General features: G+C 45.9%; 1 protein-coding gene across 3 annotated transcripts in view; it reads right to left on the bottom strand.

The window, feature by feature from the left end:
• Positions 1-5,022: 5,022 nt before the first annotated feature.
• The window catches only part of ATXN7L1 (ataxin 7 like 1), a 237,910-nt gene continuing 215,368 nt past the window's right edge, over positions 5,023-27,564 (bottom strand). Inside the window, exons 9-14 of one of the 3 annotated variants that reach the window (XM_065883677.1) lie at positions 18,743-18,938; positions 15,157-15,278; positions 13,193-13,498; positions 9,768-10,701; positions 6,899-6,973; positions 5,023-5,287 (exon numbers count right to left, since the gene is read on the bottom strand). In XM_065883677.1, the coding sequence (XP_065739749.1) occupies positions 5,246-5,287; positions 6,899-6,973; positions 9,768-10,701; positions 13,193-13,498; positions 15,157-15,278; positions 18,743-18,938 (1,675 nt within the window). In that variant the 3' untranslated portion in view covers positions 5,023-5,245. The remainder of the gene's footprint in view (positions 5,288-6,898; positions 6,974-9,767; positions 10,702-13,192; positions 13,499-15,156; positions 15,279-18,742; positions 18,939-27,564) is intronic. The other 2 variants (XM_065883678.1, XM_065883679.1) reach the window with 2 other exon arrangements.

Genomic DNA, 27,564 nt, shown 5'->3' with positions numbered 1-27,564 from the left:
CTTATAAGAGAAAGGCCGTGGGAGGCTTGAAACGCAGGAGAAACAGGAGAGAAGGCCACGTGAAGGAGGTGGCAGAGATGGGAGTGATGAGTCTACAAGCCAAGGAATACGAGCCATCACCAGAAACTGGAAGAGGCAGGGAAGGATTCTCCTCCACAGCCTTTGAGCAAGTGCAGCCCTGCTTGATTTTGAACTTCTAGGCACCAGAAAACCCTGAGAGAATGAATTTACGTTGTTTTAAGCCACCAAGTTGTGGCAATTTGTTATGACAGCCCTCGGAGATTGTTAACAGTCACGAAAGACCTCCATGCTGCAGAACCCCAGACTAAATACCATCTCTCTCCCATACTGCAACAGTACTTAACTCAGCTGACTTCTCCTTGCTTGAAGCATCTTACAGTCCTCGCTTCCAGGGAAGCACTGTCTATCGGGTTCTCTCTTCTCTTTGTGAACACTTCCTCTTGGAGTTCTTTGCAAGCTTTTCTGCTTCTGCCTAACCTCCAAATGTCTGCTCGTCTTCTCCATCTTCTCTAGTAATCACATCCATACCTGTGGCTCTAAATATCATCCATATAACAAAGATTCCCAAGTTGATGCCTCCAACTTAGACCTGAGAGCTCCAGTCATGTGTAGCCCATGCCTTCTTGACACAGCAGCTTAGAGATTTCAGTGATCTCACACATGAGCAAACATACATGTGCAAAACAGAACTTCTGATCTTCATGAAACATTCCTTTTGCCACCCCTCGCTTCCCCAAAGCCTGTTCTTCCTCTGGTTTTCCACATCTGAAGAAATGGCATCTCCACCTAATACAGCTGCTCTAGCAGAAACCTGGGAGTCATTCTTTCTCCTACTCTCACATCCAATTCCTAAACCAGTCTTGTCAATTTAATATGTAAAATGGATCTTGACTCCACTCACTTCTTTTCAGATCTACTGTCACCATCCTGGGACCACATGAACACTATGTCTCACTGGGTCTCTTGCAACAACTTCTGATGGATTCTCCACACAGCAGCTAGAGATCTTTCAACAGATCACATCACGCCATGCCCTATGTAAAGCCCTTTGAAAGACTCCCACTGAATTGAGCACAAAAATCCAAACTCTAGATAGGAGTCCTTCTGTGACCTTGCCATGCCTTCTGTCCATCCCTTTCCCTGCTCTGTCCACAGTGCATGTTCCTTAGGTTCCAAGAACTTAGCAGGCTTTTCCCACCATGGACCACCTCTGCCTGGGATTATCTCAACACTTTCTGCCTTCAGCTTACTTCCTCAGAGGGAGCTCCCTGATCACAACCCCCAACTCATTTTACATCACTTTCTCCTGTTATTTTCTCTCACAGAACTCAATTCTTTCTACCACTGAATTTGTCACAATCTGTAATCACACATTGGATCGTGTGTTTATTTATGTACTGTCTCCCCCACCAGGGTGCCTTCAGCAAGCAGCTGCGACTATGTTTCTCATCACTGAGCAGAGTGCCTAGCTCAGGGGCAGCCACAGATGGGATGCTCCACAAATATCTGTTGAATGAATTCGCTCTCTTCTACACCTTAAATGTGGGTTCTAGGAGGAACGCTCATCTGGTGAGGACACATACACCCAAAAGAATAAAAAACAATACCCCCAATTTAAATTTTATGAAAACCCGAAGACTGTTTTTACAAACATATAAATTATTTTATTTACAAAGCCATGTTACCAAAAGAAAAAAAAAAAAAAGCAAAAAAAAAAAAAATACAATCGCTCACTGGAGAATGTCTCCAGACCTTGTGCTGAACCACGGCAGTATCAATAGATACATGTTTGTTCTTTCCTTTTTAAAACTGTAAGCCATAGGATTTACTATTTACACCTACTTTAGACATTTATTCTGCTTACAATATCACAGGCATGGAATGAATTCTATCTGATAGTGCTAATACATAAAGGTGCAGGACAAAGAAGGAAAATACTTAGTGTTACAAAATATGGATTGTAGAAAAGAAACCCACTCCACAAGTGTGGCATTTGTTTAGAATGCTTGGACATGCTTTCTTCAAAATTCTTCTGGAAAAGGTTCTAAAATCGGTAGTAGGAAAGGACAAATGAGCAGGTGCAAATTCTCGTCTGTGCAACAACAGTTATTGAATATACCCCATGACTGACCAGCTACGCAAAACCCACAGAGTTTTGTTAAAGTGCCATGGGCCGACAGCATAACAAAATAGAAGGTGTAAATAGAAAATTTCTTTTTTTCCTTTTTTAAAACAAGAGTTCACTGAGAATCAGCAATAATAGAATATGCTGTATAAACTATTCTCTACAAAGGTTGATCAGCATTATTTACAATTGATACATTGATACAAAAGAAGGCATACAAGTTATCCAGGTTGCTTTTTTTTTTTTTTTTTTTTTTTTATGGCTGACAGGTCTATGCATTGCGTTACGCTTTAACAACCAGAGCTTTCGAGCCTCTATGGCTGGCGACAAGTCACGAGATCTTCAGGCAGATGGGGGTGTGTGCAGTCAAAGGGCTGGGAGAGAGGGCTAGGTGGGGCGTGCAGAAGTACCCACACGATATCCCCCTAATAATGCTTTATAGGCTGGTCCAGTTGAACTCCATTCAAACAAACCGAAAGAAAACCTTTTATTTGCATTCCATTTTTCAAGCTGTGAGTTCTGAATACATCATTATAAAGTAAACCTGTAGTTGACTGTGAAGGAAGAAACACCGTGGGTTTTCCCTTTTTGCTCAGTTTTCCAGAAATGTCCTCACCTTGGTCAGAGCCAGTCTTTCACCAAGTAAGCAGCATTCGGTGGGGAGCCTCTTTATTCCAGCTTGCAATTCAAGATGTAGAGAGCTAAAACGTTTAAAATCCATTGAATTGCTCCTTTAGTCCCTGTTGAGACATTATTTCTCAGAAGCAGCCACTTAATCTCTCAACTTTTGTTTTCCTTCTTTGAGTGTAAGAGTTTATAAATCAGAGGGTTATTTTGTTGCTGAGATTTTTTTTTGTTTTTACTCCTGCAAGTATTACAACTCAAAATAAATTATAAAAAAAAACCAGACTTCTAAAACCGAACGAGACGAAAATTGTGCAAAAATAACAAAGATATGTACATACTTTTCAGTCTGAAGAAATGTACAATAAAAACATAATTCAAAGAACATTTTAAAAATATAAACATTGCTTCAACTTTCCTAAGTTTCATATTGTTTCTGAAACTATTCTGGTCAGTTAGCTCTGTAATATAGTAAAACATAAATTATTACAAAATTAACACTATAAAAATTTACTTTAAGAATATCTTCTAAACTTTTTTTTCGAAGGGTCTAACCTTGTTTATAATTTCTTAAACATTTATAAGTCTTAAAATCTGCCTTAACCTTTTTTTTTAAAAAAAAAGAAAAAGTAACAATCTTCCCTTCAATTTGCAGTCTCTTTTTCCCAAGATGGAAATAAACCAGCATATAAGTGCACTTTTAACACTGTAGAAATAAAAATGAAATCATCCGAACTAATGTCCTAGTACCTAATATCAACTCCTGATTTTTAAAAAAATCTTCATTTTATATTAAAAATTTTAGTAATCCTATTAAGAAACACTGTCAGTGCAATTCCATTGATGCAAATCACTCCGTCTGCCTCCCGTCTTCGCAAAATCCAATCATACGGTGAGATTTAACAGTAGTCTGATCCTTGGGTTTGGGGGGAATGGGAAAGAAAAGGAAAACTTCAGGGTGGGGATGAGGGTTTATGTCCAGCTGCAAAACTGGCATTCATTTCTGACTTAGGGATGAAGCAAAACCTCCTGGTATCTCTGCCATTATACTGTATACAAAGTTACATGATTCATAGCACAGAACACTTATTTTATATGGTGAATTCCTTTCTTGACTATGATTCCCAATTAGAGCTTATGGTATTGGTTTCTTTCAAAACTCCAGTGTGAACAGTTTTATAGCTGCAGGCCTCCAGCTTCTCCCTTCCGGATCTTCCAAATGGCTCTTCTCCATAAGCAGTGGTCTTACCACTCCTTCCTGGGTTGGCTGTATCGGAGTGGTGGCCTCTGACAACCTAGCATGAGCTGATCTATGGGCGTGCTGAGTCCACGGGGCCCTCTGGCCCAGGGCATGGAGGTGGCTGGGCAATGCTAGTAATTATTCTCACCAATCACCAGCTGTTTGGCAATTAACCCTCCATGGCAGCTTTCCCTCAGGCCTTTCCTTCCGGCTCTGCTTTTTCTCCTCTGGCAGCGCCCCGGAGGGCAGCTTGAGAGCTTCCACAGCGGTGGACACTGTGCCTCTTCCTGAGTGGCTTCCTGAGGTCTTGTGCCCTTTTCCCTGGGATTCCTCCCCCGTGACTCGCCCAGCTTTGCGCCCTCGTACACGGTGCCCTGGAAGGGACTTTGCAGCATGGATTCCTAACACGCTCAGATGATGTCACCCAGTTCCCACCATCTTTTGAGGATATCTTCTCCTACCCCCAGGCCCTTCTTCCTGCCACCGCCCGGGTCCATTCCTGCTCCTGTCCCTGACCCAGGACATCTTCTCCAAGCTGCACAGCTGACAGTGGTACTAAGTAAGCCCCATCATTAAATGGCTGCTGTTCTCAACTTTGCATCTCCCTCCTCTGTGCTGGTGCGTCCTAGAAACCTGATGAGGGCACTCGCCCACCCTCCAGCTCTCTGCTCCCCAAACACGGGCTGCTCCCCAGTAACCGCCCCCCGATGCAGCACGCTGTCTAGAGGGAGCTTTTGACAGCCCGTACCTCTGATGGTCAGTGGGGACCCAGAGAGTGGCAGGTAGGAGGGGACAGAAGGGAAGGATGGGAGAGCGTATGGAAAGGAGCACTGCACATGCTCAAGTTCAAGAGTTCCAGACGATGCCAACCAGGAACGGACATTCTACAACGTCTGCTCTTGTGGCCGGAGCAAAATGATGCAGTAGCAGCATCAGAAGCTAGAGGAGGGACCCCAAACTTGGAAGAAGGTATACACGTGGCAAGTTAAAGAACGGAAACAAAACACTGGTATTGTTTTCTGTAAATCTCAAATTCACGTTCTTTTTGCCTTTTTCTGTTTCCTCAAAACTAAAAATTGGTCAATTAAAAAAAGAAGAAGAAAGGCCAGAGCCACAGGCAGGGCACAGGAAACAGACTCTTCCCCACTGCCCACTCCCCTCCCTCCCCTGGCCTTGGCCTCCTGGGGTGAGGTCCCGTGGCCAGGCATTGGTTTGGAAGTGGCTTCATAGTCTTGTTATGGAAGAGTCCTTATCCTGCCCGTTCTGTTTGTGGTCTTCTAGGAAAGAAAAGAAAAGAAAAGAAAAAGCTTGTTTCCAAAACATACATTTGGGATTACCCACAAGAATTCAAGAAGGGAGTCTCAGTTTCCTCATCTATAACGAATAGGATACCATCCCACCTCCTGCATTTGGCAAAAGCCAGCTGTGATGAGCAAATGAGGCGATGGAAGTAAAGAACTCTGTAAATGGAAGGTAGGCACAGAGATCCTAGCTGTGAAGGAAAGCAAGGGGGCAAATCCTGTGGCTTCACGGAGCTCCTCTCCAGGAGGGACGACTGGGATAATTAATCTGTCTTTGTTTTTCTGTTTTTGTTTTTTAGTCTACGTTTCCCTAACTAACTCACAGACAGCATGGAGAATTACCTAAGGAAAAAGTACAGTGCTGGGTTAAGCACAGAGGCTTTGGATATACAGGTTTGGGTTCAAGTTCCTTCATCTTCATCTATAAAACGAGGATAACCAACTTGTCCCCAACCTGACCAGGTTGTTAAAAGGTTGAAAGGTATGTAATGTATGTGAGGGGCAGAGCACGGCGCCTACAGAGGAAGGGCTCAACAAATGGCAGGTGTTGGTATTACTGTTACGTTCATTTAGGCTGACGGCTAGCGTTGTGGGTTCCCAGCAGGTATGCCTGGAGTTGTGGGCAACTGCACACGTGCCTGCTAAGGGTCAAAGTGGAGTCTCCAGGTGCACCCAGCAACCGTGCAAGAGGCCTGCCGTAAACAGGCAGATTGCCCTCCCTCCCTGACCCTACACAGAGGAGGGGCTGCAGGTGCTCTGGCACAGATGGTCCACAGTGATTCAAAGTGGTGGAGATCTGAGGATACAAAACCGTTCCCTATAACCTTCACCCAAACACTGTAATTTGGTATCTATGAAACCTCTGGCACTTCTAAGACAACATAACAGCCATATATGTATTTTTTTCCCATCATGTAGAACACACACGACCCTACTCACCTACCCTCCCTGTCCTCCTCCAGACGTGCACACACTCCACTGGAGAAAATCACCTCTATACTGACTGTTTTCACACCTCAAGTTTATAAAAACTCCTAAATCTACCCTGAATAGTCCCACCATGAAAACCACATCCTGAATGGTAGCTACAGCCCACCAGAGGCCTCAAGAAAGTGCTGACCAATGTCTGCCATGAGCAAAGCCCTTTAGTCAACAGCATCTTATTTAATTTTCATAATAACCTTAAGAGGTAGGCATCGATTCTGCCATTTAAGAAATGAAAAAAGTGAGACTCAGAGAAGTAATCTGCCTAATACCATACAGCTGCTAACAGTAAAAGCTAATACCTGTGTTAGGTCTCAGGCATTTTGCAGGGGCTTTATGTCTATAAATTAATTTAATCCTCACAAAAGCCTTATGAGATAGGGGCCATAGTGACCCCCATCTTATAGGCGAGGAAAGTAAAGCACAGAGAAATTAAGTAACTTGCCCAAGGGCACACAGCTAATTACGAGAAGGCCTAGCGTTAGAAGCCAGGTAGCCATTTTCTTAACTGGACGTGAGATTTGAACCAGGGTCTGACCCCAAAGCCCACATTCTTTCCACCCTGCTGATGAGCCTATGGACTTCTGCCCGCCAGTAACTTACCTGTCGGCTGTGTCCTGGGCTGGATATGCTTGAAGGACTGGATTGTGACAAAGCTAGGCTGCTATTTTTCCCAACCTGAAAGACACCAGTGAAGCCCTACTCAGACACGGGAGGCAGCTTGGGAGAGACCCACCGATACCAAGAGTCGCCAGGGGAAAGGGGGAGGCTGCACGGTACCTCGAGGGCTCTCCTCCCGTCGTGTGGAACTCGTGTTTCCATCTTAAACGGCAGAGAAAATGAGTATGTTTCAGGGGGGCCTTGATGACGCCCCCCCTCATCCCACAGGGAACGTGGAATGGAGGGGAAATCTTAATCCGCTTCCCAGATGCGCAGACTGCAAGTTTCCGGGAGGAGGCCCAGCTTTTCCACCTGTGACGGCAGTCCCAGACCCATCTCGTCTCGAGCCCAGACTCCCCTGGACCAGCTGGGAATAAATGCCTGCGTCTTTTTCTGAGTCAGTTTTCCCGGCACACTCCTTGCTGTTCTTAAGGAAAATGGCAAGAGGCATGAGTCTTCCCCTTCCAGTGGGAGCCTGAGCGGGCCGGTCCTGTGACGCAGCCCTGGGGGCGAGGGGGCGTGGCCGTCAGGCTCCTCCCCTTTCTCGTGATCGAACCTGGGCTCGCGGTGGGCTGGAGTACGTTACGCAGGCAGCTCCTATGACGAGCCCATCCTCTACTTAAACTCGCCTTCGCGTAAAGACGTCTGCCTTACGTTCGCAGTCTCGTTTTTCGTACGGTTTAATATCTCTGTGGCAAATTCTGGCCCTACACCACCCGATAAAATTCAATAGATCCCCAGTTAGTCCTCAAAGCACGTTTACCTTGAATTTCTCAATCTCATGCCATGCCTCTCCCAATCTCCTAACAGAATCAGCACAGATTCCAAAGGCCTTCCCCCAACACCTGGTGACCCTGGACAAAGCCTTTTCTTAATGGCCTGGTGACAAGCACCCAGGTATCAGCTGCATTAGAGAACCAGTATTGACTAGATCCAAGGCAGCCATTAAATTCATCAGCTCTTTTGGATTTCCCTCCTGATGAGCACTCTCTGAAGGAGGCTTGTCTGCTCCTTTCATCACGGTTTTTGACTAATTCATCATGGTTACTAAACATTTCCTATGGTCTTGGCACACCAAAGAATCAACAGTGGCACATTTACTCAATACAGAGGCACAGAGGTGAAAAGCCCAGACCCCAGAGCCAAATTACTTGGGTGTAAATCCCAGACCTATTATTTACTCGCTGTGTGACTTTGGGCACATTGCTTAACCTTCCTGTGCCTCGGTTTACTCATCTGTAAAATGGGGGTAATAACAGGTGAAGATTAAATGAATATATCAAGTGCTTGGAACAGAGCCCATCCCATAAGTAAGTGTTAGCTGCTAGAACTTCATCGAAAACAGATGACACTATAGCCTTGCTGCTCAGGGTGTGGCCCGCAAACCAGTGCCGTGGCACTGCCTGGAGCCTGTTAGAAATGCAGACTCTCAGGCTCCACCCCAGACCTGCTGACTCAGAATGTGCATTTTACGGAGACCCTCCAGTGATTCGTGCGCACATTCACGTTTAGGAAGCCCTGGATCTGCCCTCCATCCTGAGACCTGGAGGTGGCACCGACCAGTAGTTTAGTCTCTGGGGGACCCTGTGGGTGCTGGTCCCCTCCTCTGCACCCCTGGAACTGCAGATGTGTGCGAGTACCTGGGCTCTGACGAGAGGACCTATGTCCATCCCCCACTGCCACAACCTTGGCCTCGGTTGCAGCTTGTCTGGCCCTTGAGATCCAAACTTGCTTTCTTGTGTGTTTACCTGTGTTTTGTGAATCCCCCTCAAGAGGTTCTCTTCATGAAGTTTTAACAAGTCTCACACAAAGATGATGCAAAACATGAAAACATCTTTTAAACAACTGCCTCTCATGTCTCCAAAGTCCCCATCCCCAGACAGGGCTGGCCCACTGAATTCTGTGGCTGTCGGCCTGGGGCTGCTGCTACCATCCCTGCACGCTGTCCTGGGAGGTCCCTCCCACTGGACTCAGCTCGAAGAGACCCCAGGCTGCCCCCTACCCGCCTCTGCTCCCTCCTCTACACACAAACAGTCGGGTGGGAGGGTTTCCTAAGCAGCCTTCCCAGCTCGAGAGGAAGACTAGACTTGAGGATGAGAACAGGGCTCAAGGGAAAGAAACACGTGTTCTTCTTGGATCATGCCCCATTCCCCCAGCTCCCCTCACGGTACACCCTCCTCTGTGTACAGTGGCCTTGAACACTTTGTGCCAGTTGGTGTGAGCTGCAGTGATACTTTAGGAAGGAAAGGGTTATCTTAGGAGTAGGGAGCCTGGTAACGTGAGAAGAGTAGTCACCGGAAGCATGCGCTCCCACCCCCCCCAGGTGGGACCCAGGTCACCATTTAACCTGGCTGGGCCTCACGTTCTTCCTAAGGGGATGCCAATAGATCAGATAAAACTGCTTGGCAATAGACCTCTTCAATGATATCGTCCTCAGAACTCCAGATATACAACAGAGTGAGGTGATGGAACTCAGAACCTCTCTGTGCCTCGGTTTGCTCATCTGTAAAGTGGTGATTACAACTGCATCAACCTCGCTGGGTTATTGTGAGGATTAAATGAGGTGATGCTCATATAGGACTCAGAACAGTGCCTAGTGCGCGGACACTGTAGAAAGTATCTGTTAGATAAATTGCTCTCAGAGCAGAGGGTGGAATTGCCCACGGGGAGAATGAGGATGGCACTCACGCTTGCGTTACCTGTCTGGGCCACCTGCCTGGGCCACATAGCTAAGCGGGGGGGCGCTGCCCTGCTCCCCCTCCCACCATCCCCGGGCGGTGCCAGAAGGCTCCTGGAAGGACGGGTCCCTTACCTGCCGAGAGGAGGTGCTGTTAACGGGATCGGGCACCGGTGCAAGAAGGCTGGGTGGGTTCTTTCTGTGAACGCTATTCATTCCAGGCATTTTAGTGATTTTACAGGCTTTGCTACTAGAACTTGAGTTCTTACGCTTTTTTCCTTCTGATTTGTCAAAAGAGAGGGGCAGAGAAGACACGGCATTGTGTGAGGCCAGAGAGAGGTCCCCTGCAAGGGAGGGCACAGAGAGGGGACAGGAGTCACTGCTGCCGCCCCCCGAGCCCATGTGTCTCACTAGGTCTGTAGGGCCGCCGGGCAGCGAGGTCCGTCCTGAGGGCTCCAGTTTGGCACTGAGTGGGCTCACCCCATTGTTTGAGTTGTGCACAGACAGACTGTTATAGGGAGGGGCTGCCTGATAGGAGTTCAAAGCTGAACTGGCATTCAAAACACAGTTCTTTTTGTGGGGCCCTGATAATGGGGAGAGGGATGTCTGCAGGGATACGGAGGGAGAGGCGGAAGTCGAAGACGGCGGCTTCCTCTTTTTGTTACTTGGAGACTCGTCACTACGGGCGGACAGGTCTTTGACTTTTGAGGATTTGCTGGTTTTGGTTTTGGATGGCTTGTGGGATGGGGAAGGGATGACAGCTGGTATCGGGGACACGGCGGATGGGGCCTTGAAGGTTGAGTCCATGATGCTGAGGGTTGCGGCCACATGAGGGAAAGCTGTGGTGTGTGACATGAGGGCGCTCGGGTCCGGCGATGTCACAAAAGCTGCATTGGAGAGCATGGCTGATGTCATTATGTAAGAAGAGGTGAGTCTCGAGCTGATGGGAGCTGAAGGAAGATACACAGCACTGGGGTTGCTGAAAGGCTGTAAAACGGATGCTGGAACAGGGGTGGTGATGTGGGCTGCTGGCGAGGGCATGGGGCTATCTGCCGCAGGAGGGATCTTCCTAAACATGAGAGAAGAGTGAAAGAGAAACAGTGAGAAATAGGTTTGGCATTGCTCCAGAAGCTCGACTAAGTGTGAGCATCAGGGCTACAGAGAAATCCCTGGCGGAACCAGACAATGGAAAATGAAGCCTTGAAGGATGGCAAAATCTGAATTATGGCCCTTCCCTATAGTTCCCCCCATTGCAACATCCAGCAACCTAGTTTTAATCACTTTCAGGTTTTCAGATCCTTTTCTCCATGCTTGGCTACTGGATAATGGCTGATTTGGGTTCATGAATAAAAGGCCAATGTTATTTAGAATAGAAACTTCCCCAGCAGTATCCCCCTCTGTTGTTTTCTCCCCTGGCAGTGACAAAGGTAATTTTTAACGAGAAGGGGTCATTTCACACTCAGGTCCTGGCTTGAAGTAAAAGGCGTGAGGACGGGGCTTGGCCACCTGCACACGTGGGCCAGAGCGTCCCCTGCGCCCCTGCAGCCCCTGCCCCTCAGGGCCTCCCACCCCTCCTGTGCCCTGCCTCTCCACCCTGCTCTTGACGGGAGGAGATCTGGGAGTCACCTCTCTCCTCACAGGCCAGAGTCCCCTGCCCTCGCTGCCTGCAGCCTCTGGGTTACCCTGTAGAGAGGCACTTCCACGTCAGCTCCCGGCTGTTGGTTCTATTTTTTTTCCCCTTCACCTCACCCTGCCTCAGCGATCACTCAGGAGCTATCTTTGGGGTATGGCTGCCCTTCAGCAGGTCTTCCTGTCCCTCTGTTAGGAAGGGGGAAGGGTACAGGGACCCTCATGGATTCAGAGAAGGGGATCAGGAATTTCTAGCTTGCTCGGAAGATAAGTGCAGGAGAGCATCTGAACGGGGCGGAGGTCTTCCTGAAAGCTGGGGGCACCTGGGAGCAAGGTTCCTGCCTCACGCTCCGTGGAGCCCAGGCCAGCCCCAGGTGGTGGGTTACTCTGGAGGCCTCCCCGCAAACTCCGTCTTTTGACGTGTGCTGGAAACAGCTTCTACTTCCAAACCATGGCTTGGGGCCATGTTGCTGCTACTCTGGGGACTGAGAGGGGCACAGGGGCCTCCGGGTCACCATGTCCCTGACTTTTCAGGAAAGGATACTGACCTCAGGAGCCAGGTGAATATTTTCAAACTGGTTCTTTCCTGTTTCTCACCTTGCTCCCCACTCCCTGTTTCTGCTGGAAATCATGTTCCGTGTAGCTGGGCTCCCCAGAAATTAGGAACGAGCTCTGCTTCGTTCAAGAGCTTCGAAAACAGCTCTTGAAGGAGGGCAGGTGTGAAATGGGGCCTCCCTTTTCTCCTTGGAGGCCACCCTCCCAGCCGCAGCATCGGGGTGAGGCAGGCAGCGCTGGGAAGAGGCCCCACTGAGGAGGAAATGCCTCTCCTAGCCCTGCTCTCTTTGAGGATGCAGTTTTCTGCCTGCAGTTTGCTGAAGCCCATGGCTTCCACCTCTAGGGTGGAATCCAGAGGAAGCCTTGAATATATAAGCGCAGTGTCCTTGAAAACATCAGACTCAGGAGATCAAATATAGGAGAAAAACACTGCCAACCCACTGTGGCTGTGACGGTGTTTGAAAATCTATTTTCTCTCGAGCCTAAAGAGGGTAAAAGATCCCTGTCAACGCTAAACTCAGCGCTCCATTAGTAGTACTTGTTGCAATGAATGAATGACTGAATGAATGGATGGATGGGTGGGTGGTGGATGGGTGAGCACGTGACTTCTCAGCAGCGACATAACTATGCATGCCAGGCAAGGACTCCCATTAATCAGATCGGAAAGGTCTAAACACGCCCTTACAACTGTCTGGCACTGCACAACCCCTCCCTAACAGCACCAGGGCCCATTTCTCAGAGCGTGTGGTGTCAGCACACCGCACCGTCTCCACTGGCTACTGACTCCTGGGATTCTCTAGGCATCCCACTCAAGTCTCTCCTTCACTTAAGTTTCGTACCAGCTAAAGTATGGATAGGAGTCCATATGGGCGGAGGTTTGGCAGTGCCTTGTAACAAGAAGTTATTTACAAATACCAGATGGCTCATTTAGAGAGGACCCCAATCGATGACCTTAACTGGGATCTACTCTGAGGTTTCAGCTTGTGCTGACCGGCAGAGCTGAAGTCCTCTGCGTGCCCTGGCTGACACTCAGCACTGGGGTGGGTGCTCTTTTTCTGCATACTCTCTGCCTCTTTCCTTCCTCTCCCCACTCATCTTTAATGGACAGCAGAGTCAGGAGGGGAGAAGGGGTAGGGGAGAAGCAGGGAGAGGGGCATGTAGCAGCTCACTGTCTCCGGGGACCCCTTCCCCCCACGCTAGACAGTTAATGTGCTCTTCCAGGTGCCAAATGGCAGCGGATTTCAGCTTGGCGGGCTGTGTCCCAGCTGAAGCTTTGCACGCTGGCCTAGGGAAGTCCCATACAAAAGCCCACAGATGCGAATAAATTACAGTGCCCATCCTCCCCTGCCAGCTGGCATGGAGATCCAGATGCTGACCTGGCTGAAAGAGAATACTGTGTTGGCGTCTCCTGATGCAGAGTTAAATGCTTGTTAAAGAAAAAAGAGTCTTGGCCGTTCCTTTTCTTCCTAATGTCTTCCACGCCCCCATCGGCTGCCATCCCTCCAGGTTCGGGCCCGTCGGGGCCTGGGGTTTGGGCAGTGAGGTTGAGAGGGCAGCGGGGTGCTACGCTCTCCAGAGTTGACACCCAGGCAGCCCCAATGTTGCTCAGTGACAGCAGATTGGTTAGACAAGTCCTGAAAAGGGGGGAGGGACCTGATGCCCTGTGGCTCGGGTTTCTGTGCCTGAGGAGGAAAGGAATATGGACTTGAGCTGACAGGACACCAGGCAGCGAAATACAGATTAACACATTCCTTCCACGTGCCCGGGATTTACACTTCCACAACACAGGAGAGCACAGAGCTGCAGAGTCACCGGCGCTGGCTGCCATGCTGGGGGACCCGCGCAGAGGGATAAGTCACCAAATACCGAGAACACAGTAACCCCGCACGCAGCCCATCGGGTGCTGTTTAGAAAGGACACAGGTAGATATCGGGGTGCCTTTGAGACACACTGGGCAGTCACTTAAGGGAGAAGAAATGACAAGCTTCTCTTGTGGCCCCTTCCTACTTCACAGGAAGTGTCAATGTGTCGTCCTAAGTCCGTTATGAGAGCTTACTGCAGGCACGGTGGGGCTTACTTCTAGAAGTTCTGGAAGGTCTTTGGGCATCGTGGTGAATAGGCGCTGGGATGCCATCATTGCCTGGGAGAGGGGAGGTTTTGAATTCTGTTCCCGTCCTACCCTATTTCTCGGGAATGCCTTCCTGGCCTTTCCTGGGCTTCACTGGGCAGGGTGAGGGGTTTAGTGTTGGCTCTCCTGGACCATCTGGGCTCAGAGCTGAGGAATCCATGATTCTGTGGATTATGAGATCTCAAAAGCTGACCTTTGCAGGACTGGGGGCTGGAGGTAGCCAGGGCGTTGGCCTGGCATTACCAAGTGGCCGGAATGGCAGCTCCTTACATGCTATGGTTTGAGAGGGTCTAGCCCGTCATCCTGTACAATAGCACTTCCCTAAGTCAAGAAGGCTTTTCCCCTTTTCATGAATCTATTAAAATGCAAATACATCGAGAGGTGTTGGAGAATAAAAGAACCATAGAGAAATGGGACATAAGCTGGGTTTAGGGTAGAGAGGAGTATGCATAGAGGTGAGGAGAGAGTCCTATAGGGAGGTGGGAAGGGCCAAAGACAAGCTTAACCAACTTGGCAACGTGGCCCCGCTCTGCCCTGTTGGTTGCGGTACGTACTTTTGCACAGGACATTAAACAATTACAAGTTGGTCCATAACCGTTAGGAAATTTTTAGTATTCACACTGTAGCATTAACATTACAAACTGAAGCATATTCTTAATATCCTTAGATGGTCTTAGTCATAGCAAAAAGGCCCTTTAACACTGTTAAATAAATGAGGTCTTATCTAATCCCTTTTCATTTAGTTTAGAAGATTACCAACACAAAAGGGATCTCCAAAGAAGACAAAGCATACCACACATTGTCTCTGAAAAATATAGGCAACCAAGAAGAGGGGCTGACATTTAAGAATTAATCACGAACCCTGATTTCAGAATCATTTTGTTCAATAAAAAACCAACTAGTGGGCCTCCCTGGTGGCGCAGTGGTTGAGAGTCCGCCTGCCAATGCAGGGGACACGGTTTCATGCCCCGGTCCAGGAGGATCCCACATGCCGCAGAGCGGCTGGGCCCGTGAGCCACGGCCGCTGAGCCAGCGCGTCCAGAGCCCGTGCTCCGCAACGGGAGAGGCCGCAACAGTGAGAGGCCCGCGTACCGCAAAAAACCAACCAAACAAACAAACAAAAACCAACTAGTGACATTCATTTAGAAAGCTGGGGTTCAGATAGTTGTGGAGCAGCTCAGATCTCATATTGCACAAAAACCGCTCACTTACTTCCACATCTGTGAATTCAAGTGTTTTTCTACCATGGAGTTTAGTGCGAATCGAAAACGGTCCCATCTTCTATCAAACACATAGTACCCTCGGCCCATGAGGCGACTCCCAAATGAGCAAAACTGTGAGGGGGGAAAACAAAAACCATTTTAATTTTGATTACAGGTTAATAAGCTAATATAAGCTCTACACAGAAAAATAACATTTGCATAAAAACACACAGGGGTACAGTTTTCCTCAAAATAAAGAAGCAAAATAGTACCGAAGCCAAAAATATTTCTGTGGTGTTTCAGTCTGAGCTCCTAGATTTTCTGCAGAACCTCACAGGATGACTCAACAATAGTGACATTCAGTCTTCTGCAGCATTGAGGGCTACCTTCTCTATACCTGGAATTGAGCCAGCATTTTAGGTTGAAAAACAAAACAAAACCAAACCCAAACCAACAGCAACCAGTAGCCGGGTGATGTGTCAGCACCACGGGCTTGTCACAGCTGTCATCTTCTCAAGGAAGACGGTGGTTCCCTGCTTCCCATCACGGTAATGGAAACGGCTGGTCCTGAGCTTCTCCTGCCAGTGGGTCATACCGTTCCTACCTGTCGTCAGAGGAGCCGGCTCTCTCCCAGCTGGGCTGAACTCCCTCCTCTCCTGGTGCTGCCTCATCTCCTCTCCCATCGGCGCATCCAGGCTGCCCTGGGACACATCACTGCCTCTGCGCCCACGCTTCTGCTGCCCCCTCGGCCTGCCTCTGTCTCCTTCCCTCTTCTCTCGGCCAAGTGCAATTCTCCCCTCCCTCAGGGCCCTAATTAAGACTCTCCTTTCCAGCGACCTTTATCTGACTCACGCTGCCGCTCTGAACTCCCACAGACACCTACACATACTTCATTACTTTCCCACCTGGGAATCGCTAGGTGTCTGTATTACATTATATTGCATGCTTCTGTGCCTGTCTTGATGATTATAAACGTATAAAGGTCAGGGACCCCATTCTCTTCTTCCTCCTCCATATGAGGAGAGTAGAGATTTAGGCTAAAGGATGGATTACAGAGATAAGGTCCTACAAAGTGTTCAGAACGAACTATCACACTTAAAACACGGGGCTGAAATATGAGCAGTTAGATGTTTGATAAACGTCAGTTAATGATGATGTTAGGACAACCAGGCCAGCAGACAGAAATGTAAGAAGCGGCTTCTGAGGAGGTGACATTTGCCTGGTCAGAGCTCAAGCGAGTCTGCAAATATGACTCTATAACTCAACTGCGCTTTTCCCCCTCCCCCAGGCCTCTCCCAGCAGCTCCCTGGCCTCCATCCCAGACACAGTGCTGGGTTGGCACTCATTCCACAAATCCTTCCTGGAACCAGCCTTTGGAACAGTTCTTAGCAGGAAACGCAAGACCTTCCCTTTGTTTTGTTTCTGCTATGTTTGGGGTGGAGTTACCCTAAAATCTTGCCTCCCGTCAAATCTGGTACTCCTGATGAAAAATTCTTTTCCGCACATTAAGGGCTTACTGGCCAAGTACTAAAACATACAAAGGGAGTTCTCCCACATGGAAGCCGGTCCCCAGCAGCATGTGGGAGCCGGTCCAGGTCCAGACATCTTTCCTTCTTTCATCTCCTTGCTAAAGACACCCTGAACAAGTGTTCATTACCAAAATTGATTTAGTGTATCAGTTGGCCATGAGAGAAAGGACAAAGCAAAGAAACGAATCCATGGCCTTTCCATTTAAATCAGCAAAACATGAAGGGCACACAAATCTGCCAGGCTCTGAGTTGGGCTAATCCACTGTAGCCTGGCAGCTTGTCATTTGGACAAAGATCTTGATGTGCTCCAGAGTCTGGCCTTCTGGTAGACAGCCCTGTCTCCCTTTCAGACTTGGAAGCTGGAGGCCTCTTACTGTCTGTGCTACCTATGTCTCTAATTCAACACAGATGCAACGCTCAGTGCCCCAGAGGCTCCTGTCCTTGGTCGCCTATGATGCCCCAGGTAGGGCTGTAGATCCTCGCTGCACTGGCCACTGTGGCAGACCCTACTGGTTGCCAAGTTCATCAACTGCTACCCCACCCCCAGCTCTCCCTGCCTTTTCCTTGCTAACAGAACCACACTTTTGTTCTGATCTCTGACACGGAGCAGTGAGCAGCGAAAGTAGATCTCTTCCCAGAACCCTGGGATGAGATCATGGCAGGTTTCATTCTGTGTTACTACAATCCTATCCTTCTCTGTCACTGATTGGTATAGGGCTGGGCACATGACCTACTTCTGGCTGATGGAAGGGAAGGTCTGCTGGGGGTGCTTATAGGAAGATTTTTCTTCCCTAAGAAATGACATAAGATAGCATCTTAGAAGCAGACTCCCTTTCTGTTTGTCCCTTTCCCCACTTTGTAGAGTGCTACTGGGTGAGGATGTGATATTGGAACTCGAGCTGACACATCCAGACTGTGCATGAAAGGCAAAGAGGGTTGCAGAGATTCTCCCTCAGCAGCAGGACATTGAGGAGATGCTGAACCAAGCCTGGGAGCTCTCACCTCTAGACTCCTTGTTATGTGAGACAAGTAAATGACCGAAGTGCACACACCGTATGAGTCGTTTTCTATTACTGGCCGTCAGAAGCATTCCTGACTGTCCCTATTTTTGTACTAGCCAAGAGGCAAAGTCTCAGGCTGTTGGTGAAGTACAGGTCACCATCCTCCCCAGAAACAGGAAGTGAATTTGGCCTTCATTCATCACGCTGATAGAAGGGAGGAGGGACTCACTCTACCGTGATGCACGGTTGATTTCACCTACACAGTTCATGCCATCTTGGGACAGTCAAAGCTAATCTTGCAGGGCTCAAGCTGGGAACAGAGCAAACCAGCTGTGGGGTCCGACGTTCCCAGCCTCCCTGAATTCGGCTCTGTGATGGAAGCACCAGGCAGTCCCTTCTTAAGTGCTCGTAGGGCAAACACAAACAAGCCTCCAGCTCATGCCTCCTTATACCACCCACCTCGATTTCAATGACCTTCTGAATTGTTAAAGTGGATTCTTTCAAGGAACTGGGAAGAAACTGACCTTTTCGTTAATCAACAATCACGCGGACATGAAATGCTTCCTTCTTTCCTGCACACATACACACACACACACACTCAGTTCTGGTGCCATATCGTCACACCTACTAATAACAGTAAAACTCAGAATCAACAGGGGAGCAAACCAGCCAGGACTGGCACCTGGCACACTGCTCAGAGACAGTTTTCAAGGCAGGTGAGCTAGACTAACTCTTGAAATCAGAGGCTCCGCGTGGATGGGAAAGGCGGGAAGGTCAGTTCCCCGTGCTCTTCTATAAACACCGTTTCTCAAGCATTAACGCTTCAAGGTGGACCACAAATACTCAGGTGTTTAAAGGATTAAAATCAGCTGGGAGCCCTTACCTTTCCTTCTGTGATTTTCAAGGGGATTTCTAAAGTAATCATTCAACCTCAGGGGAAGCCCTTTCGTAAAACACTGTCCCGGAGGCCTCTCCTTAGGAAGGATGCCATTGTAGGACACAGTCACCTAAATACTGCAAAGCACAGGGGGAAACAAGGCCTGGATGGAAACAGAAGGAGGCCTACCGCAAGAGGTCTGGGGTGGTGGGTGGAGAAATGACAGTCTAATAACTTCTCGGATTCGTCGGCTCCGTCCATCTCCCCTTCATCACTTGACAGTCGGCTGGCGAGGTCACCTCCAACTGGGGGTAGAGGGGGTTCCGGAGTGTAGCCACTGTGATTTGAAGATGTACTGCTGCTTATGCTATTTGCAGATGATGGTCTAAGGGCAAGAGAGAGCAAACAGAATCAACTTTTCCGAGGGAACAAGATCCACCCAGTTTCATGGAGCTCGGAAGGCAGATCAGTCAGCCTTCCAGATACATTAAGGAAGGCGGATCAATGGCAAATCTGCACAAGGGGAAAATTCAGGCTGAGAGGGTGAGCAGCGACCAGCTCTCTACAGGTTGGAGCTGAGGCTCTGCCCTGCTTGAATTTGGGCATCAGGGACAACTCCAACAGTGTAAGAGGAATAGAAAATACAAAACTAGAAGCCAATGTGACAGAGAGTGAATTTAACTTAAAACTAATCTTCTAGAATTCACTTACAACTATTCATTCATTTGCATGTAAGTAATTTGTACTTGCCCTGCAGTTGCTTCTCTTTGAAAGTGGACCTGATGGGAAGATCAACCAGATAAATAAGTTCAAATCAATCAACAAAATATCAGTGATGACAAAAGACAGCCCTACACACACAGCTACTAAACTGTGGCTTTATGAAATTGTTACCATACCGGCATGAAAAAATGTTTTGTCCCAGCCATGGGGCCACAAGTTCCTTTCCCCACAGCCAAGCCTGTTTCTTAATATATCAAACCACATGTAGTTTAATTGTGTCTTCTGAGGATGATTGTTTCCGTTTAATTTTTGACAAGCCTCTAGACCCACAGGCTGGCATGACTGACTCAACAGTAGGCGTTGAAGAAATATGTTTCTCAATGAAGGAATGAATGAATTCTATGCGTATAAACAATCCAACAGATCTCATCTCAATTATGGCTAAGCTTATAGAAAAGCAGCATCAGTCACAGTAAGAGGTGGCACTAATGATTCCTGAGCAGTAAAGAGCAAAACGAAACATACACCTCAGGAGAAGAGTTAGAAGAACGGTCAAAGCTAGTTGTTAGTTGTTTTTACTGCTCTCCACTTTCATGAGGTGATTGACCAGGGAGAAAGATTGGGTGAAAAAGAAGATTTGGAGAAAAAAAAATCAGGATCTTAAAAAAATAATAATAAATAAATAAATAAAAAGGTTTTCTGTGTTCTGCTTTGAAAGCTGCCCCTTCAAGTAACACGAAGCAGCTTTTACTCACGCATCTCCCTTCTCCCTCATTTTCACCCTGGATTCTTTGTTGTTTTGAAATCTTTCTAGGTGTCAAATTCCTGAGTTCAAACCAGATCCCCAAAGCACAGTCATGTAAAAACAAAGCCACAAAGGTAGAAACAACCCAAATGTCCATCAACAGATGAATGGATAAACAAGACAGCTCTACAAACAGATACTAAACTATGGCTTTATGAAATTGTTACCATACCATATATCCACACAATGGAATATTAAGTCTTAAAAAGAAAGGAAATTCTGGACTTCCCTGGTGGTGCAGTGGTTAAGAATCTGCCTGCCAATGCAGGGGACAAGGGTTCAATCACTGGTCCGGCAAGATCCCACATGCCACAGAGCAACTAAGCCCATGCGCCACAATTACTGAGCCTGTACTCTAGAGCCCGTGAGCCACAACTACTGAAGCCCGTGCGCCTAGAGCCCGTGCTCCACAACAAGAGAAGCCACTGCAATGAGAAGCCCACGCACCGCAATGAAGAGTAGCCCCCGCTTGCCGCAACGAGAGAAAGCCCGCGCACAGCAACAAAGACCCAACACAGCCAAAAATAAGTAAATAAATAAATGTTCCTTTAAAAAAAACAAAGAAAAGAAAGGAAATTCTGACACCTGCTACAACATGGATAAACCTTGGGGGCATGATGCTAAGTGAACTAAGCCCGTCACAAAGGACAATTACTGTATGACACGGCTTGTATGAGGTACCTAGAGTAGTCAAATTCACAGGGACAAAAAGTAGAACAGTGGTCACCAGGTGCTGGGAACAGGGAGTTAGTATTTAATGGTACAGAGCTCCAGTACTGGATGATGAAAAAGTTCTGGAGACGGCTGGTGGTGATGGTTGCACCACAACGTGAATGTACTTAATGCCACTAAACTGTACACTTAGAAATTAAAATAGTAAATTTCATGTATGCATACAATGCTACAAATAAAAAAAACCCCATAAAACCCCACAAACAAGGCCACAGGTAGTTTTCCCGTGTAATTATAACAACTCGGTTGGTATGATCATTTATTATTGACTATCACCTTCCCACCCTTATGAAAACAAAGATGCCATTCATTCTACATGTTAAAAGTCTATAGTCCAGAAAACACAACTCCCAGGTGCATTCCCTACTCTCCTGTGTCAGAAGGGACAACAGCACTGTTGCCTGTTTACAGCTGAAGACCCAAACGGTAAACCAATTTTGATAACATCAAAACATATAAAGAAAGAAAACAGCATTCGTAAACCTGCCACTCAAGATCAAGTGTTACTTCCGTTTTGATTTATATCCTTCCAGACCTCTTTACTGTGCGAACAGGCACATGCATTTTTTTTTAAACATCTTTATTGGAGTATAATTGCTTTACAATGGTGTGTTAGTTTCTGCTTTATAACAAAGTGAATCAGTTATACATATACATATATCCCCATATCTCCTCCCTCTTGTATCTCCCTCCCTCCCACCCTCCCTATCCCACCCCTCTAGGTGGTCACAAAGCACCCAGCTGATCTCCCTGTGCTATGCGGCTGCTTCCCACCAGCTATCTATTTTACATTTAGTAGCGTAAGAACTGGATCACCTTGTACATACTATTATGCTTTTTTTTTTTTTAACTTAGTGATGTTGCAGAAATCTTTCCATGTATAGAAATCTATCATCATTTTAATATTCCCCAGTATAGTATTCCATAGTATGGACATATTGTAACTTATTTAACTACTCTATTGATGGACATTTAAGTTGTTCCCATACTTTCTGGTAGACTCTTTTTGAAGCTTTCCCCACCATATTAGGACCTCCCTATCCTGCGGGAGATAAAAGCCGGATTTTGTTGTGTGATACTAGTACCGTAGTTATAAAGGAAAAGATCTTTACTTTCTAAAGATGCATTTGGAAATTTAGGGTGAAGCGCCAAGATATCTGCAATTTACTTCAAAACAGATCAAAAAATGTAGATGGGGCTTCCCTGGCGGCACAGTGGTTAAGAATCCACCTGCCAATGCAGGGGACACGGGTTTGGGCCCTGGTCCAGGAAGATCCCACATGCCGCGGAGCAACTAAGCCCGTGCGCCACAACTGCTGAGCCTGTGCTCTAGAGCCCACGTGCCACAACTACTGAAGCCCATGTGCCTAGAGCCCGTGCTCTGCAACAAGAGAAGACACCACAATGAGAAGCCCGCGCACCACAACAAAGAGTAGCCCCTGCTCGCCGCAACTAGAGAGAGCATGTGTGCAGCAACGAAAACCCAATGCAGCCAAAAATAAAAAAATAAAATAAATTTATAAAAAACGAAAAAGAATGTAGATGAAGTCAACACAGTGGCAAAATATTAAAACTGTTAAAACTAAGTATGCAGGTATTCATTATACTATTCTAGTTTTCTGTACATGGGGAAATTTTCATAACAAAAAGTAAAAAAGAAAGAGAGAAAAATAAAAGAAAGCGAGCTAGTAGTACAGGTATGTGCAAGAAAGTGGCTGAAGAATTGACTGTTAAATGGGGCAGGTGGATTGAACACATTTATCTCCTCTGTCTCAAAATATCAAAATCATAGTAAAGGGATAAAAAAGGCATTAGCTCTGAAAAACAAAGAGATCAACAGAACTGTGGTGATGATCATGGTGATGACATCCTAGTCTCCATTTAACCCCTTAAGTAATAATGGGAACCTCATTCATCTCGTTAATGACTGGTTTGGGAAAGTGCATGAGAAATAAAAGAAAATGTATTTTTTTGCAGTGAGGGGGTGGCTTTTGCAAAGATTTTTCTCACTTTTAAAAAGAGACACAAGGAACGAATTCCCTGGCAGTCCAGTCATTAACACTCCTCGCTTTCACTGCAGGGGCCTGGGGTCGATCCCTGGTCAGGGAACGAAGATCCTGCAAGCCGCACAGTGTGGCCAAAATTTTTTTAAAAATTAAAAAATAATGGGCAAAGGACCTTACTGTATAGTATAAGGAAGATCAATATCCTGTGATACACCATAATGAAAAAGAATATAAAAAAAATGTATATATATGTATAACTGAGTCACTTTGCTGTCATTAACACAACAATGTAATTCAACTATACTTCAATAAAAAATAAATTTAGGGACTTCCCTGGTGGCACAGTGGTTAAGAATCTGCCTGCCAGTGCCGGGGACACGGGTTCGATCCCTGGTCCGGGAAGATCCCACATGCCGCGAAGCAAGTAAGCCCGTGTGCCACAACTACTGAGCCTGTGCGCCTAGAGCCCGTGCTCCGCAACAAGAGAAGCCACTGCAATGAGAAGCCCATGCACTGCAGTGAAGAGTAGCCCTCGCTCTCCGCAACTAGAGAAAGCCCGTGGGCGTCAACGAAGACCCAACACAGCCATAAATAAATAAATTTATTTTTTTAAAAAATTGAAAAAATGAGCAAAGGACTTGAATAGACATTTCTCAGAAAAGATATATAAATGGTGCCAGCAATCACATGAAAAGACGTTCAACATCATCAGTCATTAGGGAAATGCAAATCAAAATCACAATGAGTTACCACTTCACACCCACTAGGACAGCTATTAAAAAAAAAAAGAAAAAAAAAGAGACACAGGGAAAAGGTGGTCTCCACCTTCATCTGGACCTTTTTCCTCTGGAAGTGCTGTAGCCATCTTGCTAATGATGTTGAAGATGAAGCCAAAAGATCGAAGAGGGTGGAATAAAAGAAAGCCAGAGAAGGAGAGCCAGAAAGAAATCATAAAGATCAGATCAGAAATAAATGAAAAAGAAATGAAGGAAACTATAGCAAAGATCAATAAAACTAAAAACTGGTTATTTGAGAAGATAAACAAAATTGAAAAACCATTAGTCAGACTCATCGAGAAAAAAAGGGAGAAGACTCAAATCAATAGAATTAGAAATCAAAAAGGAGAAATAACAACTGACACTGCAGAAATACAAAGGATCATGAGAGATTACTACAAGCAACCACATGCCAATAAAATGGACAACCTGGAAGAAATGGACAAATTCTTAGAAATGCACAACCTGCCAAGACTGAATCAGAAAGAAATAGAAAACATGAACAGACCAATCACAAGCACTGAAATTGAAACTGTGATTAAAAATCTTCCAACAAACAAAAGCCCAAGGCCAGATGGCTTCACAGGAGAATTCTATCAAACATTTAGAGAAGAGCTAACACCTATCTTTCTCAAACTCTTCCAAAATATAGCAGAGGGAGGAACACTCCCAAACTCATTCTACGAGGCCACCATCACCCTGATACCAAAACCAGACAAAGATGTCACAAAGAAAGAAAACTACAGGCCAATATCACTGATGAACATAGATGCAAAAATCCTCAACAAAATACTAGCAAACAGAATCCAACAGCACATTAAAAGGATCATACAACATGATCAAGTGGCGTTTATCCCAGGAATGCAAGGATTCTTCAATATATGCAAATCAATCAATGTGATACACCATATTAACAAACTGAAGGAGAAAAACCATATGATCATCTCAATAGATGCAGAGAAAGCTTTTGACAAAATTCAACACCCATTTATGATAAAAAACCCTCCAGAAAGTAGACAGAGAGGGAAGTTACTTCAACATAATAAAGGCCACATATGACAAACCCACAGCCAACATCGTCCTCAATGGTGAAAAACTGAAAGTATTTCCACTAAGATCAGGAACAAGACAAGGTTGCCCACTCTCCCCACTATTTTTCAACATAGTTTTGGAAGTTTTAGCCACAGCAATCAGAGAAGGAAAAGAAATAAAAGGAATCCAAATCAGAAAAAAAGAAGTAAATCTGTCACTGTTTGCAGATGACATGATACTATACATAGAGAATCCTAAAGATTCTACCAGAAAACTACTAGAGCTAATCAATGAATTTGGTAAAGTGGCAGGATACAAAATTAATGCACAGAAATCTCTTGCATTCCTATACACTAATGATGAAAAATCTGAAAGTGAAATTAAGAAAACACTCCCATTTACCATTGCAACAAAAAGAATAAAATATCTAGGAATAAACCTACCTAAGGAGAAAAAAGACCTGTATGCAGAAAATTATAAGACACTGATGAAAGAAATTAAAGATGATACAAATAGATGGAGAGATATACCATGTTCTTGGATTGGAAGAATCAACATTGTGAAAATGACTATACTACCCAAAGCAATCTACAGATTCAATGTAATCCCTATCAAGCTACCCCTAGCATTTTTCACGGAACTAGAACAAAAAAATCTCACAATTTGTATGGAAACACAAAAGACCCCGAATAGCCAAAGCAATCTTGAGAAAGAAACACGGAGCTGGAGGAATCAGGCTCCCTGGCTTCAGACTATACTACAAAGCTACAGTAATAAAGACAGTATGGTACTGGCACAAAATCAGAAATATAGATCAATGGAACAGATTAGAAAGCCCAGAGATAAACCCTCGGACATATTGTCACCTTATTTTTGATAGAGGAGGCAAGAATATACAGTGGAGAAAAGACAGCCTCTTCAATAAGTGGTGCTGGGAAAACTGGACAGCTACATGTAAAAGAATGAAATTAGAACACTGCCTAACACCATACACAAAAACAAACTCAAAATGGATTAAAGACCTAAATGTAAGGCCAGACACAATTAAACTCTTAGAGGAAAACATAGGCAGAACACTCCATGACATAAATCACAGCAAGATCTTTTTTGACCCACCTCCTGGAGAAATGGAAATAAAAACAAAAATAAACAAACGGGCTACTGAAACTTAAAATCTTTTGCACAGCAAAGGAAACCATAAACAAGATGAAAAGACAACCCTCAGAATGGGAGAAAATATTTGCAAATGAAGCAACTGACAAAGGATTAATCTCCAAAATTTACAAGCAGCTCAGTATCAAAGAAACAAACAACCCATTCCAAAAGTGGGCAGAAGACCTAAATAGACATTTCTCCAAAGGAGACATACAGATTGCCAACAAATACATGAAAGAATGCTCAACATCATTAATCATTAGAGAAATGCAAATCAAAACTACAATGGGATATCATCTCACACCGGTCAGAATGGCCATCATCAAAAAATCTACAAACAATAAATGCTGGAGAGGGTGTGGAGAAAAGGGAATCCTCTTGCACTGTTGGTGGGAATGTAAATTGATACAGCCACTATGGAGAACAGTATGGAGGTTCCTTAAAAAACTAAAAATAGAACTACCATAAAATCTAGCAATCCCACTACTGGGCATATACCCTGAGAAAACCATAATTCAAAAAGAGTCATGTACTCCAATGTTCATTGGAGCTCTGTTTACAATAGCCCGGAGATGGAAAGAACCTAAGTGTGCATCATCGGATGAATGGATAAAGAAGTTGTGGCACATATATACAATGAAACATTACTCAGCCATAAAAAGAAACGAAATTGAGTTATTTGTAGTGAGGTGGATGGACCTAGAGTGTGTCATACAGAGTGAAGTAAGTCAGAAAGAGAAAAACAAATACCGTATGCTAACACATATATATGGAATCTAAGGGAGAAAAAAAAATGGTCATGAAGAACCTAGGGGCAAGATGGGAATAAAGACACAGACCTACTAGAGAATGGACTTGAGGATATGGAGAAGGGGAAGGGGAAGCTGGGACAAAGTGAGAGAGTGGCATGGACATGTATACACTGCCAAATGTAAAACAGATAGCTAGTGGGAAGCAGCTGCATGGCACAGGGAGATCAGCTCGGTGCTTTGTGACCACCTAGAGGGGTGGGATAGGGAAGGTGGGAGGGAGGGAGATACAAGAGGGAAGAGATATGGGGATATATGTATATGTATAACTGATTCACTTTGTTATAAAGCAGAAACTAACACACCATTGTAAAGCAATTATACTCCAATAAAGAAAAAAAAAAAAAAAGACTAGGTTACAGAAAAAAAAAAAAAAAAAGGAGAGCCAACCCCTGATCTTTGGGGACTGGTGCCCTTTCACCTCTGGACTTCTTGTCACCAGTGGTAAGAAATTTCCTAATTATTGAAGTGGTTAGTAAGCAAGATTTTCTGCTACTTGCACCTGAAGTGTCCCAACAAGTGTGAACAAGAGATTTTAACCTATTTTTAGAAGACAGACTGTGGCTGGAGAGAGTTAACTGATGGGAAAGGAGCTGACCTACCACAGAACATTGAGAAGCAGGGCACCTGGAGCAGCTAGAGCTGCACAAGTCATGGGTGAGGTGAGGACTAAACATAGCGAGAGAGCTGAAAGGCTCAATATTCTGTCGTTGGACCCGCAGGTCGTCACTACTACCTCACACGGTCACATGACTTACCATTGCCCCTGCCAGCCCCCTCGCCCTCCAATCAACCCTCAAAAAGAGAAAATGAACCAGAGAGACTCTAGACCTGGGGCCCCCAGGCTCAGCAGAGACCAGGAAGGTGCACAGGGCTAAAAACAGGAGGACTGTGGGCTGCCCCGGTCAGATCCTTAGTTGGCACTGCCAGAATGCCTATTACCAGGTACATCAGCAGGCAGGGTTCTTCCCTC

The sequence above is a fragment of the Phocoena phocoena genome, chromosome 9 (assembly GCF_963924675.1).
Source record: "Phocoena phocoena chromosome 9, mPhoPho1.1, whole genome shotgun sequence".
In the NCBI taxonomy this organism is placed as follows: domain Eukaryota; kingdom Metazoa; phylum Chordata; class Mammalia; order Artiodactyla; family Phocoenidae; genus Phocoena; species Phocoena phocoena.
The sequence above is the reverse complement of the archived record's forward strand: the minus strand, read 5'-3'. Positions and strand labels throughout refer to the sequence as shown.